Below are 18006 nucleotides of genomic sequence, written 5' to 3'. Positions count from 1 at the left end.
CAACAAATTTCAACTGTTGTTAACTTAATTAAAACACAAAATTATCTAATTTTTCTTTCATTTTCATACACTCACATATATATATATATATTAAATAATATATATATATTAAATATTATAGAAAAATATATATATACATTACTAAAACTCATCTTGACCACTTCCTGTCTGCTTTGTAGTTAGATTTGTGCAAATACGATCCCCGATAGCGCTACGATTTTTTGCCACCTTACTCAGATGCAAATCAATTAAGTTTTGTTCCGATTGGTGAAATAGTACAAAAGTTATGAAGGATTTCACACCCTCCATCCCACCCCGCCTACACCCCCTTCCCCACCCCCGAAACCTTCAGACTAATGGGGGCTGGAGGGGGGGGCGGGGAGAAGAAAGGAAAAAAAAGAAGGAGGAGGAGCCCGAGGGCTGAGGGAGAGATAGGAAGGGGAGGAGACAGCAAGGACTAAGAATTATTCCAAAATTGTGTGTCCTTTTAAATATTAAGCAGCATCAGCAGATCATTGTTACTACATTAACTGTGTCTTTCATTTGAAGTGGAACAAACAAATTAAGTTTTATTATTCCGATTATTGAAGGAATTTTTTTTTGAAAAAGAGAATGACCTACCATGAAAATCACCAGCATCAATTTCACCTTGTTTCTCAGTGTCTTTTTCTCTGCATTCTTTTTGTATCTCCTTCCAGTATTTCTTGATATCCTTCTTCAGCTTCTGCTCAATTGCCTCACAGTTCACGGAAGACGTTGCAGAGGCCAATCGCTGTGACAACTCGATCGACTGCAAAAACACAAAGAAAAAGATCAATGCTCGGTAATGGGGAGGCTCTCTCAATGTGTTTAGGCCGAGACCGCATCGACCAGCGATCCCCGCACATTAACACAACCCTATACACACTAGGGACAATGTTTTAATTTATACCAAGCCAGTTACCCAACAAATCTGTACGTCTTTGGAGTGTGGGAAGAATATGAAGATCTCGGAGAAACCCATTCAGGTCACGGGAGAAGGTACAAACTCCATACAGACAGCACGTGTAGTGTACTGCTCTACCGCTGCGCCACTGTGCCGCCGTGTTATGAAGCCTTTTTAAAAACAACTCCGTCACGGCAAATAAAAGCTATGCCAAAGCATTTTAGGGCACACATTTTAGGTCCTTAAAATAACGTCCTTTAATATTGAGGCTATGACCTCTAGTCCTAGACTCTGCCACAAGTGGAAACATCCTCTCCACATCCACTCTATCCAAGCCCTTTCACTGTTCTGTACGTTTGAATGAAAGGTCCCCCCCCCCCACCCCCCCTCATTCTTCCAAACTCCAGCGAGTACAGGCCCAGTGCCGACAAACACTCATCATAGGTTAACCTACTTTTTTGGAAGAAGGGATTCAACAGAATTGTCCGTACCTTTTCATTACTCTCGGCAGATACTGGCGTTTTGCAGCTCTGTGTACTGGAAGACCTGCTCGCACTTGGCGGCTTTGTCGGAGAAGCTGCTCGGCTCGTCTTTACCTCCAGGGTCTCCTGTCCACTGAATTGCTTCAGAAACTTGTGGTATTCGAGATTGCCATAATCGTTGACTGGCAAATGGTTCCACAGGTTTTCAAACTGCAGGTAGGGTGACAATCGAACAACAAGACACTCAAATTATATTCAACTTTGTTTTTCCCCACCTCATTAAATCCAATGTGTATTTGGAGATGTGGAAGTTTGATATTAATCAACGTTTAACTCTGTTCACAAGCTGACATGATGTTAAATGTGCAAATAAGTGCAAACAATACCATTTCCATACCTTTTGACTTTTCTTATTAATGGCTAAAGAAACTTGTATTCAGCCTTCAGTTTAGCCATAAAGTATTAATTCCCATAATTCTGAAAAACAACATTTCCCCAAACTATAATTGCCAAATGATGGTTGACACTGCGATACAATTTTTGAGGAGATAGGTCTGTGTTAATATTTTTCCAATTCTCCATTCATCACTCAGGATTGTGAGTTTCTGTGTAGTTTCACTTAGAGATCACTGTACAGTTCTTTTTTTTAACTAATGGGGCTGGACATACAAAGAAAAGTTCAGTCACCTGAGTTGTGGAGACTGAGCTCTCAAGTAAGTCCAATATGATCATTTTCTACTCTTTCTGGGTCTGTCTCATTGTTATCTAAGTGCCCCCCTATTCAATGCAGGGATCTCAGTCTGCAGTGCAATGCAACGGTTGAATACTCTTTGCCTGGGAAGAAATGATCAACCATCGGAGTTAAAAAGCCATCTCATATTTCACTAATTAAATTAACAGTATAGCAATCAAAAGCCAAGAAGGGGAAGAAACCTTTTGATCCTCTTCATTTTAAGTTATTTAGTGAGAGGGTGGCCAGAACCTCCGAATAAAAGGACGTACCTTTAGAAAGGTGATAAGGAGGAATTTATTTTGTCAGAGGGTGGCGAATCTGTGGAATTCTTTGGAGGCCAAATCAATGGATATTTTAAGGCAGCGATTTCCCGATTTTTGATTAGTGCAGGTGTCAGGGGTTATGGGGAGAAGGCTGTAGAATGTGGTTGAGAGGGAAAGATAGATCAGCCATGATAGAATGGTGGCGTCGACCTGATGGGCTGAATGGCCTTATTCTGCTCCTGTCACTCATGAACTTATGATTAATGCAAATCGTTATTCAAATATAGCAACTCTTGATATTATTTTATTTAAATTGTTCAATTCAAAAATCCATAGCAAGGAATTATAATTTTAATTTCCACAGAACGTACCTGCTCATCTGAAAGACTCATGAAGTGCTTGGAAAATATTTCTTTGAAGTTCTTTTTGGAAATAACTTTTATATTTGCATAGTCAGTGTCTTCAAACTCTTGAGTAACAACATAGAGACATTTGTTGACAACCTCCCGAATATGGGACATAATATCGGCCATTGATAACTGCGACGATAATTTTGGTCTAGCCGTATGATTCTCTCTGTCTGGTACTTCTGCAGCCTGAAATTACAAAATTACATTTTGTTAATAACTATACCACAGACAACACAAGTGGACTACAGCTGTGCAAGGAGGTGGTTTACTACCACGTCCACAGTCATCAAGGGTGGATGACAAATGCTGCACATGTGCAAGCTTGGTTTCAACCTGATGGCAATTTTACAGTTGATTTAGACATTGGAGCCACTAGAAAAATGGACAGAACGCCAGACCTCATCTATAATAAACGAGAGAAAAAACAACAGCTGGGCTAAGTTTGGCCCAGCTAGTTGTTCATTTAGTGAAGGACAAGAACACTTAAAGGAGTGGCACGGTAGCATAGCAGTAGAGTTGCTGCCTGACAGCACCAGAGACCCAGGTTCGATCCTGACTATGGGTGCTTTCGGTATGGACTTTTTACGTTCTCCCGTGACCTGCGTAGGTTTTCTCCGGGTGCTCAGGTTTCCTCCCACATTCCAAAGATGTACAGATTTATAGTCTAATTGGCTTGGTATAATTGTCACTTGTCCCTAGTGTGTGTGTGTGTGTGTGCGGGTGGATTGCTGGTTGGTGTTGGTGCGGCCAAGGGGCCTGTTTCCGCGCTGTATCTCCAAGTTAAAAACTAAACTAAACTTCTGCATGTTCCTGACATTAGGATAGGTACATGGATAGAAACGTTTCAGAAGGCTTTGGGCCAAACGCAGCTCAGTGGAACTAGTTTAGGTAGACAACTTGGTTGACATGGACAAGTTGGGCCAAAGAGCCCGTTTCCATGCTGCACATCTCAGCTTTAAAAAAAAATTTTAAACCTTCAATATACTGACCTGGCCAGTGAAATTCCTCGTATGTTGCAAAACATACTTGGCGAATAAAATCTGATTCTGATTCTGATTGATTCTAAATTGAAAACATTCCAGGCTACACCAGAAAAATGTAAAAATAGATGCTGTAGCAATGGTGCTCCTCAATAGTATTGTCAGTATTGTAAAGGCAACATTAAGGACAACATAACAGCACAACCCCTAAAACCAAGATGCAACTGGAATCCAGGGCAAGATGTGAGACCAGTTTGCCAATAGTGGCGGTAATGTTTTTGTATGTTTTTCAATTCAATTCAGTTTCAGTTTAGTTTATTGTCAAGTGTACTGAGGTACAGTGAAAGGCTTTTGTTGCGTGCTATCCAGTCAGCGGAAAGACAATACATGATTCCAATCGAGCCATTTACAGTGTACAGATACATAAGGGAATTACATTTAGTGGAAGGTAAAGCCAGCAAAGTCCGATCAAGGATAGTCCGAGGGTCACCAGAGAGGTAGTTCAGCACTGCTCTCTGGTTGATGGTTCAGTTGCCTGTATGCCCTGTTGCAAAGAATCACTTTAGAATAAAAACACATACTCACCATTGTGATATCTTGTGGAAGAGGATATTGATGTATTTTATAAAAGTAGAGAGAAGACTTCACTCATCCACGCAAATACACAAAAGTAAAGCTGTTATTTTTCTCATATTTAATGCTCTATAACAGCTCTACGGCAATTAAATTGGATGAATAAAGAAATCAGTTAGAGTGTGCATTCTGGAATGTGATGTGCTGGAATCTGGTCAGGATTTAAAACATTCTACCATTGTTTATCTCAAATGCGTACTCGGCAGAAGTGAAGAACTGCAGGTGCAGGCTTACAAAAAAGTGCTGGAGGAACTCGGCGTGTTAGGCCTGGTAGATACTAGTAGCATAGGTGGCGAGAGCAGGTATTGAGGTGGGTTCTTCTGGGACACCAGAATTAACGAGTCTTCCCCAGGTGTCATGGGCCTAACTCAATGAAACATCAGTGAAGGGAGGTGCCCACTTGATAATCCCAATGATATACTTGCAGCTACATGATTATTGCATATAAAGTTTGTTGTTGCCCTTAGCATAAGTTTGTATAATCAGTTTAGATACTACTTTGGCTTTGGGCTTGGTATTCTTGGTTAAGCACTTTAGTTTAATTTAGAGATACAGCATGGGAACAGGCCATTCGGCCCATCGAGTCCGCATCGACCAGTGATCCCCGCACACTAACATTATCTTACACAGTCCAGGGACAATTTACATTCATACCAAGCCAAATAACCTACAAACCTGTACGTCTTTGGAATGTGGGAAGAAACCGAAGATAGAAACATAGAAACATAGATCTCGGAGAAAGCCCCCGCAGTCACGGGGAGAACGTGCAAACTCCGTACAGGCAGCACCCGTAGTCGGGATCGACCCGGGTCTCTGGCACTGCTAGCGCTGTAAGGCAGCAACTCTACCGCTACACCACCATGCCACCCAAGTAGTTCAAGGAGTCCTCAATGGTGACTCCAATCCCCATAACGAATTATAGCATCAGTTAACAGGGGCAAGGATACCTCCTCTTCACTATCTTCCATTTATTTCTCCTAAGTGCCATTTATATCTCTCCCCTGGCTCTCAGTCTGAAGAAGGGCTCGACCCGAAACGTCACCTATTCCTTTTTTCCAGAGATGCTGCTTGACCCGCTGAGTTACTCCATCCTTTTGTGTCTGTCTGAGGCTAATAATGCTGACCTTGTAGTTGTATACGGTGCAGGTCTGCAGGAAGTCAAGCCAGTCCACCATGTGGTCAGTGTTTGATTTCAATTTGCTGAGGAGGTAGTTGAACTCCCGGTCTGTCATTCTGAAGCATATGTTATTGAGCACCTGGCGGAAGGCCAAGGTGTTGATCTTTCCACTTCCATTTTTATCAAACGATTTGAAGCCCTGAAGAAACAAAACACCAAAAAGATCAAAGATTAACGCCGCACCCAAAATATTCATAAACCACAAAACTGTCTTCAAATCTTGGCTACACCATTTTGAAGGCTTCTTCGTCAATGGGATTTCTTGCATATGGTCAAATACGTGTGTCAGGGGTTATGGGGAGATGGCAGGAGAATGGGATTAGGAGCGAGAGATAGATCAGCCATGATTGAATGGCGGTATAGACCTGATGGGTTGAATGGCCTAATTCTGCTCCTAACCCTTATGAAAAGTGAAGGGGTCCATATTGAAATTGCCATTTATTAAAATACAGGATTTGGAGCAGGTAATTTAGTTTTTAGCAAGGTACAGGAAGAACTATGATTAGAATAACCTGTCTCAGCAGCATATGCTTTCATAGTTCTGTTGATTATATTATGGAGATTAGTAGATTCTTACAATACCAACGATTTAGTTTAGAGTGCGTGTGTGTGAAATTTTGTAGAGACCGGAAGAATCAAGTATGTGTGGCTGCCTCTCACCTCCCATAGAGTCATAGACTGATACAGCGTGGAAACAGGCCCTTTGGCCCAACTTGCCCACACCGGCCAACATGTCCCAGCTACATGAGCGCCACCTGCCTGCTTTTTTTCCATATCCCTCCAAACCTGTCCTATCAATGTGCCTGTCTAGCTGTTTCTTAAATGTTTGGATAATACCTGCCTCAACTACCCTCTCTGGCAGCTTGTTCCATACACCCACCACCCTTTGTGTGAAAAAATTACACCTCAGATTCCTATTAAATCTTTCCCCTTTACCTTAAACCTATGTCCTCTGGTCCTCAATTCCCATACTCTGGGCAAGAGACTCTGTACATCTACCCAATCTATTCCTCTCATGATTTTATAGACACCTCTATAAGATCACCCCTCATCCTCCAGCGCTCCAAGGAATAGAGTCCCAGCCTATTAAGCCTCTGCCTATAGCTCAGACCCTCTAGTTCTGCCAACATCCTCATAAATCTTCTCTGTGACCTTTCCAGCTTGACAACTTGTTCAAGCTTCTAGTCATCTAGAAAACTAGGGAGGTGAGAGGTGTGGAGTTTGCTGTTTCTCTACAGAAGAAAAAACAAAGGGAAATGATCAAGTAATTATAATACTGCATGTAAGTTGAGTACACACTGGAGGTTAGATGCATACCATTTGTAGGGAGTCAGCAACCCACACTGAATAGTGATAGTAATTGTTTTTGTGCATTTTAATTAACAGCTATGTTTTAATTAATGGGTGTAGACAACATTTATGCTTTGTAATGATATGTTAATCATTTCGAAATGGTTCAGTCTGAAGAAGGTGCCCGATCTGAAACATCACACATCCTTTTTCTCCAAAGATGCTGCCTGATCCGCTGAGTTACTCCAGCACTTTAGACAATCGACAACAGGTGAGGTAGTAGGCCATTCGGCCCTTCGAGCCAGCACCGCCATTCAATGTGATCACGGCTGATCATACCCAATCAGTTCCCCGTTCCTGCCTTCACCCCATATCCCCTGACACCGCTATCTTTAAGAGCCCTATCTAGCTCTCTCTTGAAACACTTTGTGTGTTCATCTTCAGTACAAACCAGCATCTGCAATTCCTATCTACACTAACATTGTTAATTATTTATGCAACTCAATTCATGAGGATAGCTACTGTAGGAAGTAACAATTTGGGCCAGCAATGTGTTTTGGTCAGCAATTGATGTTCATGTACATGGTTAGGACCACCTGAACTATACCTTATTTACAATACAGCTGTAACGTTGACCAACGATGCTAATATTTAACAAAGACACTCACCTTAAACAATGCCCCATAGGATTTGACCACCATTCCCTTTAGTTTGGCGATCGCTTTCTCTGGAGAAGGGACATCAGAGTTTTCACGTGGAATGACGTGCTTTGTCTTGTCTTCAACACCCTCAATGGCTCGCAAGAAATGAGGATATGAAAACTTGCTGTTGTGCAAGGGGATTTCCAACCTGAGTCAGGGTGATGGAAATGTGGAGGATGGGGTGGCAGGGAGGAGAAAGGGCAATTTTAAAACAAGTTCAGTGGTAATTCAGCACAAGAGTTCATAAATATAGATTTCAAAAAAATGTTTATAACTTTTGATAAGTATATATTTTTTTAATTGACTTCAACTTCAATATATCAGAGGCAGAATGGTGGTGCTGCGGTAGAGTTGCTGCCTTACACCACAAGAGACCTGGGATCGATCCTGACTACGGGTGTTGGCTGTATGGAGTTTGTATAGTCTCCTCGTGACCGCGTTGGTTTCACCGCTCCAAAGCCGTCTGGCGTAGGCGGGGGGGGGGGGGGATTTGTAACTTTGTCACCGCCCTTTATTGCTGACTATTTGCATACCTTGACATGCAAGCAAAGGATCTCACATGTGACAATAAAGTATTCAATTCAATTCAATTTTGTTGATAATATTCTTTATTTCACATCACCATTCCACACTGTGGGTTCCAATATCAAAAGCTATTAGTTGATTATTGGGTGGCCGATTGGGAAAGGGGGAGATGCAGCGAGACCTGGGTGTCATGGTACACCAGTCATTGAAGGTAGGCATGCAGGTGCAGCAGGCAGTAAAGAAAGCGAATGGCATGTTGGCTTTCATAGCAAGAGGATTTGAGTATAGGAGCAGGGAGGTTCTACTGCAGTTGTATAGGGTCTTGGTGAGACCACACCTGGAGTATTGCGTGCAGTTTTGGTCTCCAAATCTGAGGAAGGACATTATTGCCATAGAGGGAGTGCAGAGAAGGTTCACCAGACTGATTCCTGGGATGTCAGGACTGTCTTATGAAGAAAGACTGGATAGACTTGGTTTATACTCTCTAGAGTTTAGGAGATTGAGAGGGGATCTTATAGAAACTTACAAAATTCTTAAGGGGTTCAGGCTAGATGCAGGAAGATTGTTCCCGATGTTGGGGAAGTCCAGGACAAGGGGTCACAGCTTAAGGATAAGGGGGAAATCCTTTAAAACCGAGATGAGGAGAACTTTTTTCACACAGAGAGTGGTGAATCTCTGGAACTCTCTGCCACAGAGGGTAGTTGAGGCCAGTTCATAGGCTATATTTAAGAGGGAGTTAGATGTGGCCCTTGTGGCCGGGGGGATCAGAGGGTATGGAGAGAAGGCAGGTACGGGATACTGAGTTGGATGATCAGCCATGATCATATTAAATGGCGGTGCAGGCTCGAAGGGCCGAATGGCCTACTCCTGCATCTAATTTCTATGTTTCTATTATAAAGTGACCACCAGGCAACTGGTTCCAACTTCACACTAACCTTTTTTAGAAGCATAGAAACAAGCCCCTCGGCCCACCGTGTCCACTCTGGCCATCAATTAACCGTTCACACTAGTTCCATGTTATCCCACTTTCTCATTCACTACCTAGGGGCAATCTACAGAGGGTCAATTAACCTCCATGCCTGCAAGTCTTTGGGACAGGTGCAGAAAATGGAGCTTCAGGGGAAAACCCACAGGGTGACGGGGAGAATGAGCAAACTCACGGACACACATTCTCCATGTGTGAGAATCACACTCCACACTGTCAGCACCCGAGAGCACAGGATCAAACCTGGGTCTCTGGCGCTGTGAGGCAGCACTACCAGCTGCACCATTGTGGCTTCCTACAATGAAACCTCTTCTGTGAAGACTGGCTCTCCAGATAGGTTCACCTAATTCACAAACAGCAATCTGATAAAGATCTAAAAGGGTGATCTCATAGAGGTGTATGAATCATGAGAGGAAGAGACAGATGAATCTGGGTTGATGCAAGTTGCATCTGGGTAGATGCACTTGATCTTGCCCAGAGTAGGTCAATCGAGGACCAGAGGACATAGGTTTAAGATGAAGGGGAAAAGATTTAATAGGAATCTGAGGGGTAACTTTTTCACACAAAGTGTGGTGGGTGTATGGAACAAGCTGCCAGAGGAGGTAGTGAAGGCAGGGACTATCCCAATGTTTAAGAAACAGTTGGACAGGTACATGGATAGGACAGATTTGGAGGGATATGGGGCAAACGGCAGGAGGTGGGACCAATGTAGTTGGGCAAGTTGGGTCGAAGAGCCTGTTTCCATGCTCTATAACTCTATCTACCATATGCAAGAGTTGCATCAGATTCTTAGGACTGATACCTGACTAGGAGGTGCCTAAGCTGATCTTGTCCCAGTTGGTAGTTGTGGTCCTTCAGCACACTCTGAAAATCACTTATCGTAATGCAGCCATCATTACATTTGTCAAGTTTAGAAAAGATCTCAATGAAGCCTTTGTGGTGATCCCTGAACTTAGCTCTAGGAGATAAAACAGAAAAGAAAAATTGGGTTAATATATCACAATCAGGCTCCATCATTATTAATTTTGTCAGTATAATACACAGTTAATAACATGTTGCCATTGTTAGTTAAATAGTACTGAAATAAAAGTACCAATATGTTATGATCCATTCATGATAAAGTAAGGAAATGTACCACCATTAATTGAACAAGCCCATTTGCACCCCATGAGGTTAACAACCTTTGAAGCAGAAACCAAAGTATCCACCTAGTCTTGAGCCTGGGAGCTAAGTTCACAGCCATATCCTCGTGCTTCTCATCCAATTTTCCTTTTGAACTATATATCATTTGATAGTGATCTAAAATCTAATAATTACCTCAACAATTGTTTATCTACAGCTTTCTGAGATGCAGGATGTAAAAGATTTTCAATTTTCTGAGAAAATATTTCTTTCCCATCTCGATCCTAAATGGGCGGTCTCCTTATCTGTAGACTGCTACAATTTTTTGGTCTATCACTTAACTTGCTGTTTCCAGCATTTCCTGATTTCATTTTAGATTTCCAACTCCAGCAACATTTTCGTTCCTTTTTGCTTTAAAGCCTGTTCACTTATCTGCACAATCTTGGAGGTTGTTTTGTCCATAGTGGCAATGATAGGTGTTATTCAACCCAAGTAGACTGACATACCACATGCAAGTGAGTTTCCTTTGTAACTCATTGTAACTTCTTTAATTTGAAAAATTCCACTTACTTGAGCTGTTTTTTTAACTCATGAATATCAAATCTGCCTGTCTGAACTTTCTGTTTTTGCGGGCTGTCCGTGTGGACCGGATGTTGTTCATTGGACTCGTCCATCGAGTTGATTTTGGTCTCTGGAGCAACTTGTTTTTTGTCTATCTGAAAGTGTGATCCAAACCTACTCCGCAGCTTCTGGAGGAACTCAAAGTAAGTCATATACCCTTTATTATCTGGGTCATACCTGCAGGGAACAAAAAAAAACATGCAAAAAGAAATTAAAATAAGTCTATGGGAGAAAAAGAAACAGAAAGAGTGTTTCTCACCCCCCTCCCCAGATATGCCAACTGTTCTCTCGTTCAATGTAGTATGCTTTGATGTTTGGTCACCGCTTCAATGTACGACACACAGTTATGCCCCAGTCCCACTTAGGAAACCTGAACGGAAACTTCTGGAGACTTTGCGTCCCGCCCAAGGTTTCCGTGCGGTTCCCGGAGGTTCCCGGAGGTTTTTGTCAGTCTCCCTACCTGCTTCCACTACCTGCAACCTCCGGCAACCACCTGCAACCTACGGGAAACGCACGGAAACCTTGGGTGGGGCTCAAAGTCTCCAGAGGTTTCCGTTCGGGTTTCCTAAGTGGGACAGGGGCATATATAACCTTCCCCAAACATGATAGCGTGAGATGGAGAACAGGTGAGAAAATAAGTTATAAAATGGGGATTCCAGTGCACAAAGACAAGACAGTTGCAGGTACAAACATACATGGGGCCCAAAATCTGAATTCTGTGACCCAAATATGGTTTAAGATTAATTAGTTGCAAGGCGGGAAATAATATTAGCAAGCTCAGGAAAGTCTGGAGCACCTCTGGGCTCCAGGTTAATCTTTGTCCAGCATTTAAATTGATATCATAATCTATGATAAGGGGAGAGGAGACGGATTGGTAGTGGGAACAAGAAAATGATCAACGTCCTTTCTCCTTATAACATCATACACAGCTAAGCAAGTGGACATGGATGTCACGTGAGGGACAATCTGGGCTACATTGCAATTCTCTTATAGTTGAATAACTTTTAAGCATCCACTCCCTTCAGCTTAGACACAATGAAAGACCATTTCTTCAAGATACAACTCCAGTTACCAAGGTTCCATTTCAGAAGACAAGAGGTGACAATGAAGACGAATGAAATGTTATTACCAGGACCAAAATGTTTCAAATTGCTTGGGTGAAATTGGCCAACAGGGCCGGCATAAGAGATCCCTTACGTCCTTCTTGTGCACAATGAGGTTACCTTCAGAATCAATCCGATGAAAGCCCTGGATAAAATAACACGCTGTTAAATCCATATCCAGCTCCATTACCCGAACTGCATCACGTGTGCCGAAGAATATTCTTAATTGCAAAGTTTTGAAAACATTATATTCTAATTACATTTAACACACTGCCCGGCCTCATGAATTAATATCCAGCATTATTTAAAAAGTTTGAGCAGGAGATTGAACAATCAAAAATATTGTTTAAATAATGGAATTTGCTGTTTGGGCTCAAAACAGAGGATTTTGGCCACGTTATTAAAACCAATATAATTTATCATTGAGAAAGTTTCAAGATCATAACTTTGTGAAACAGAGATAACAGTGAAGAATGTAATAAAATGTGAGATCAGGAAGTTATAATCTCCTAACCAATTACAGATAGAAAACAACGAGCCGAAAGAAATCATTGGAGCATCTTTTTGCTTCTGAATTTTATTCTCACCTTGATCATCTCGTGCCACTTTGTCTTGGCTTTGTGAGCTAGGTAGTCATGGGCCTGTTCGCACAGCTGGAAAGTGTTATCTGGATCATCTCTCGAGCTGTGAATAAATGAAAGTGATCCTTCGAAAAACACACTTGCTTTCTCGATCACATGCACAAGAAAAATTCCCCACCCCCCCAAGTTCGAACTGACATACTGAATAGAAACATAGAAACATAGAAATTAGGTGCAGGAGTTGGCCATTCAGCCCTTCGAGCCTGCACCGCCATTCAATATGATCGTGGCTGATCATCCAACTCAGTATCCCGTACCTGCCTTCTCTCCATACCCCCTGATCCCTTTAGCCACAAGGGCCACATCTAACTCCCTCTTAAATATAGCTAATGAACTGACCTCAACTACCTTCTGTGGCAGAGAATTCCACAGATTCACCACTCTCTGTGTGAAAAATGTTTTTCTCATCTCGGTCCTAAAAGATTTCCCTCTTATCCTTAAACTGTGACCCCTTGTTCTGGACTTCCCCAACATCGGGAACAATCTTCCTGTATCTAGCCTGTCCAACCCCTTAAGAATTTTGTAAGATTCAGCGCGTCATCCACAGAGAGCAGAGGATCATTGGGACAGAGCTACCAGCCTTGGAGGGCATCTACCAAACATGGTGCCTCAGGAAGGCCGTCAGCATCCGTAAAGACTCATCACACCCCTGTAACACACTGTTTGAACTACTTCCCTCCAGCAGACGTTACAAGGCCTTTTACGCCCGAACCTCCAGACTCAGAAACAGCTTTATTCCAAGGGCTATAGCGGCTCTGAACCGGCCCTGCTGAGTGCCCCCCACCCCCCCTGGACTGTCTCCCTCGGATGGTCACGACACACAGCTTATTTATTTATTTTACTTTTCTTTTTCATCGGTTGGAGCTGCATACTAAATCTCATTGCACTGACGTGCAATGACAATAAAATATATTATTATTATAAGATCCCCCCTCAATCTTCTAAATTCTAACTAGTACAAGCCGAATCTATCCAGTCTTTCTTCATATGAAAGTCCTGACATCTCGGGAATTAGTTAAAGAAAAAAGTGTTGTCAGGACAGGAGGAGCAAAAGCAAGGGTGGCTTTCTCATGATTATCGCGGATGAGGAAGGAGAGGAGGATGGAAGACAAAAGATCACGCATGGAGATCAGCAACAACCTCTCACACCAGAACTACTCTGTCACGGCAACACAGTGGCACAGCGGAAGAGTTGCTGCCTTGCAGTGCCAGAGTCCCGAGTTCAATCCTGACTACGGTGCTGTCTGTACGAAGTTTGGACGTTCTCCCCGTGACCTGCGCGGGTTTTCTCTGGCTTCCTCTCACATTCCAAAGGCGTGCAGGTTTGTAGTCCCCAATGTGTAAGATAGAACTAGTATGTGGATCGACACAGACTCAGTGGACTGAAGGGCCTGTTTTCATGCTGTATCGCTAAACTAAACTCAATAACATGGATTTATATAGTGTATATTATGTATAACGATGCTTCAAAGAAAAATGATGAAGAAAACTATTCAGAAACAATAGTCAAATGGAAAACAGTTCCATTCTTCATTCATATATTTGTAGAGGGCATAGATTAGACCTGAAGGAAACTGAAGAAGAAAACTGCAAAACCACTCTTAAATGATCAGATCATTTTGTCAATGATCACTTTGATAGGGATAAAGAAATTAAAAAATGAGGAAGTATCTAAGGCAGAGTATGGGAAGAATTGGAAAAAAGACAAGGAAAGCATATCTTGCTCGTTTACCTACTCGTCCCTCATCCCGATCAACGTTCTTCTTGCTGGTTTTATCTTTAAATTCTTCACATCTTTTCCTATTGTCTCCTTAAGATGATGTTATATATTTTCAGTCTCTAGCATTTCTTTTTAAATTGTTCAGTTTATTAGCGCAGCCCTGATGAAAGGCCTGGATAGAGTGGATGTTTCCACTAGTGGGAGAGTCTAGGACCAGAGGTCCTAGCCTCAGAATAAAAAGAAGTGCCTTTAGGAAGGAGATAAGGAGGAATTTCCTTTGTCAGAGGGTGGTGAACCTGGGGAATTCATTGCCACAGAAGGGCCGTCAATGGATATTTTTACGTAGAGATCGTAATGTCATAAGTGATAGTAGAATTAGGACATTCGGTCCATCAAGTCGCCTCTGCCATTCAATCATGGGTGATCTATCTCTCCCTCCTAACCCCATTCCCCTGCCTTCTCTCCATAACCTCTGACACTCGCACTATTCAAGAATCTATCTATCTCTGCCTTAAAAATATCCACTGACGGCCTCCACAGCCATGTGTGGCAAAGACTTCCACCGATTCACAATTTCTCATCTCCTTCCTAAAAGAACGTCCTTTAATTCTGAGGGTACGACCTCTAGTCCTAGACTCTCCAGAAGTGGAAACATCCTCTCCACATCCACTCTATTCAAGCCTTTCACTATTCTGTATGTTTCAATGAGGTCCCGCCTCATTCTTCTAAACTCCATGAGTACAGGCCCATTGCCGACAGACGCTCATCATAGATTAACCTACTCATTCCTGGGATAATTTTTGAAAGCCTCCTCTGGACCCTCTCCAGAGCCAACACATCCTTCCTCACATATGGGACCTAAAATTGCTCAGAATATTCCAAATACAGCCGTATCAGTGCATTATAAAGCCTCAACATTACATCCCTGTTTATGTATATAAGCCTGTTGAAATAAATGTTAGCATTGAGTTTGCTTTCTTTACTACTTATTTACTTGCAGATGAACTTTTTGTGAATACTGCACCAGCACTCCCAAGTCCCTTTGCACCTCCAATTTCGGGATTTTCTCCCCATTGAGAAAATAATCCACACTAATCTTACTACCATAGATTGATAGATTCTTGATTAGTACTGGAGTGTCGGGGGTTTTGGGAGAAAGCAGGAGAATGGTTTTGAGAGGTAAAGATAGATAGATCAGCCATGATTGAATGGTGGAGTACACGATAGGTCGAATTGCCTAATTCTGTTCCTAGAACCTATGAAGACTTTGCCCTGCTTCACACTGACATTTGTCAAACCAACATTTTTAGTTTTTGGTCACAGATTTGTATATTTTAAGAACTTTTTTCATTCTATTTATATTCATAGATGATGTTTTCACTTTGAAACGAGCTGGTACACAGAACAGTATTGAATCAATATATTGTAATGGATGTAACTAAAAAAAACAAGTTTTAAAAATCAAAGGAATGCACTGACCTGTAAGCTGCTTTATTCCAGAAGAGACCCAGCTTGGTCTCAATGACCCTGATTATCCTAAGGAATTCCAAATAGGTTAGTCTTGAATCAGGTTGAAGTCCCAACATCTCCAAAAACCGATGATACTCCGAAACCATAACTGTAAGTGGGCAGTTGTCAAGCAGCGTACGGAAGTCGTACATTGTAATTAATCCATCACGGTTACGGTCCAGTTGATCAAACAAAGAACGGAGATCCTTGCAAAGAAGAAAGATTCAGTCGGTAATTAAATTAATAATCGATAATCTGGAGTTTAATTACAACAGAAAGCACATCAGGTTTACTACTCCCGCAGGATGAGGGAAGTCAGGAAAACTTCCAGTGTGTCTGCAGATGACGAGGATGTTGTCAGGGCTAGAAGGTCTGAGCTATGGGGAGAGGTTGAACAGGCTGGGACTCTATTCCCGGGTGCGCAGGAGTATGAGGGGTGATCTCAGAGGTGTACAAAATCATGAGAGGAATAGATCGGGTAGATGCAGGAGAATGGTTTTGAGAGGGAAAGATAGATAGATTAGCCATGATTGAATGGCGGAGTAGACTTGATGGGCAAAATGGTGGAGTAGACTTGATGGGCCGAATGGGTGGGAAAAATAAAGGGTTTCCTCCTCCCCCCTCCACCCGACATCAGTCTGAAGAAGGGCCTCGACCCGAAACGTCGCCTATTCCTTCTCTCCATAGATGCTGCCTCACCTGCTGAGTTCCTCCAGCATTTTCGTCTACCTATCATCATCATCATCATCAAATGGGACTGGGTCGGATGGGGCAGCTTGGCTGGCATGGACCAGTTGGTCCAAAGGACCTATTTCAATGCTACTGTATATGACTGCGACATATTCTCCCAGCACGAACATTTGCTCAGAGTTGCTAGAGATTGCCTTACCAATGATGAATGCTTCACTTTTTCCAAGATGATGTGGAAACAATCATCAGCAATCGGGCGTTTCAATTTCCAGTCAGGTCCTTCACCGGGACAGTGTTTTATTGGAATAGCTGAATTTGCAGATTTGTAATCTGTAACCCAGATGAATAAATGTCAAATTTAAATGTTGTGCTTCTTGTGAGAAATAGGTGCAGGAATATGTAATCCAGCCTTTGAGGCTGCTCACCATTTATCACCATTTACCTGGACTGTCTCCCTCAGATGGTCACATCGTACAGTTTATTTATTTTTTTAGTTTTTTACATTGTTTGGAAGCTGCATACCAAATCTCGTTGCACTGATGTGCAATGACAATAAAAGAGATTATTATTATTATTATTATTATTATTATTATTATTATTATTATTATTATTATTATTATCAAGATTCTAGTTGAAATTCCAGCTCCGCATCATTTTACAAAATAATCTCTACATTTTTTATTCCTTCGATGGCCACCAATTAATCCATCATTGTTTTCCTCAGAAGAATGGTCCCGACCTGATACGTCACCTATGCATGTTCGCCAGGAATGCTACCTAATCAGCTTAGTTATTCCAGCACTTTGTGTGTTTTTATCTCCACCTATCATGCCGAACTTTGTCTTGTCTCCATCTCTCTTCCAGCTTTCATTTCCAGCTTCCAGCTCTCTTCCACAATCATTTTGAAGAAGGGTCCATGATCTCCAGAGATGTTGCCTGACCCGCTGAGTTACTTCAGTGGGTTGTGTCTTATATTTTTCTCTTCATTTAAGTCCCGAACGCCCTACCCCTTACAGTGCCCCCACATTTGGAACCTGCTCTATCAAAAAGGAAACATCTTCTCTACCTGGTAATCCCTATTTCTCCCTTCTTCCAGTTCAAGATTTTCCTCTTCCTTTTTCTGAGAGCCAGCACTGAAAAATAAACAGATAAGCTGCTCTTGGGCATATCTCAAACCACCGTCCTTGGCTAGCTATTAAAGGGGTAAATAAAACAGGTGCCCAAGGAGCCTCAGTCACTAAGGCGACATCTCTATGATAGACTCAAAATGCTGGAGTAACTCAGTAATTGGCAGCATCTCTGGAGAAAAAGGATGGGTGATGTTTCGGGTCAGGTCCCTTCCTCAGACCCTTCAGACGTTTCAATTTCTTTGGAGGAACACGCAAAGACCATTGGCAATCTTCAAAGGCGTAATGACTCTCGGCCACTCCAACCAAAGATGCTGCCACTGAAGAGGAGCCTGCTGCTCTGCAAAAGCATGGAATCGACATCCAGGA

At 42.3% G+C, this 18006-nt stretch overlaps 1 protein-coding gene across 1 annotated transcript in view; it reads right to left on the bottom strand.

Moving 5' to 3' along the window:
* efcab6 (EF-hand calcium binding domain 6) overlaps nt 1-18006 on the bottom strand; it is a 47272-nt gene that overhangs the window by 3961 nt on the left and 25305 nt on the right. The window contains exons 17-27 of the mRNA XM_055650216.1: nt 16710-16840; nt 15791-16026; nt 12538-12634; nt 11977-12095; nt 10797-11024; nt 9907-10062; nt 7562-7742; nt 5551-5742; nt 2775-2999; nt 1417-1617; nt 622-790 (exon numbers count right to left, since the gene is read on the bottom strand). Coding sequence (XP_055506191.1) covers nt 622-790; nt 1417-1617; nt 2775-2999; nt 5551-5742; nt 7562-7742; nt 9907-10062; nt 10797-11024; nt 11977-12095; nt 12538-12634; nt 15791-16026; nt 16710-16840 — 1935 coding nt within the window. The remainder of the gene's footprint in view (nt 1-621; nt 791-1416; nt 1618-2774; nt 3000-5550; nt 5743-7561; nt 7743-9906; nt 10063-10796; nt 11025-11976; nt 12096-12537; nt 12635-15790; nt 16027-16709; nt 16841-18006) is intronic.

The sequence above is a fragment of the Leucoraja erinacea genome, chromosome 19 (genome assembly GCF_028641065.1).
Source record: "Leucoraja erinacea ecotype New England chromosome 19, Leri_hhj_1, whole genome shotgun sequence".
Classification (NCBI taxonomy): Eukaryota; Metazoa; Chordata; class Chondrichthyes; order Rajiformes; family Rajidae; genus Leucoraja; species Leucoraja erinaceus.
The sequence above is the reverse complement of the archived record's forward strand: the minus strand, read 5'-3'. Positions and strand labels throughout refer to the sequence as shown.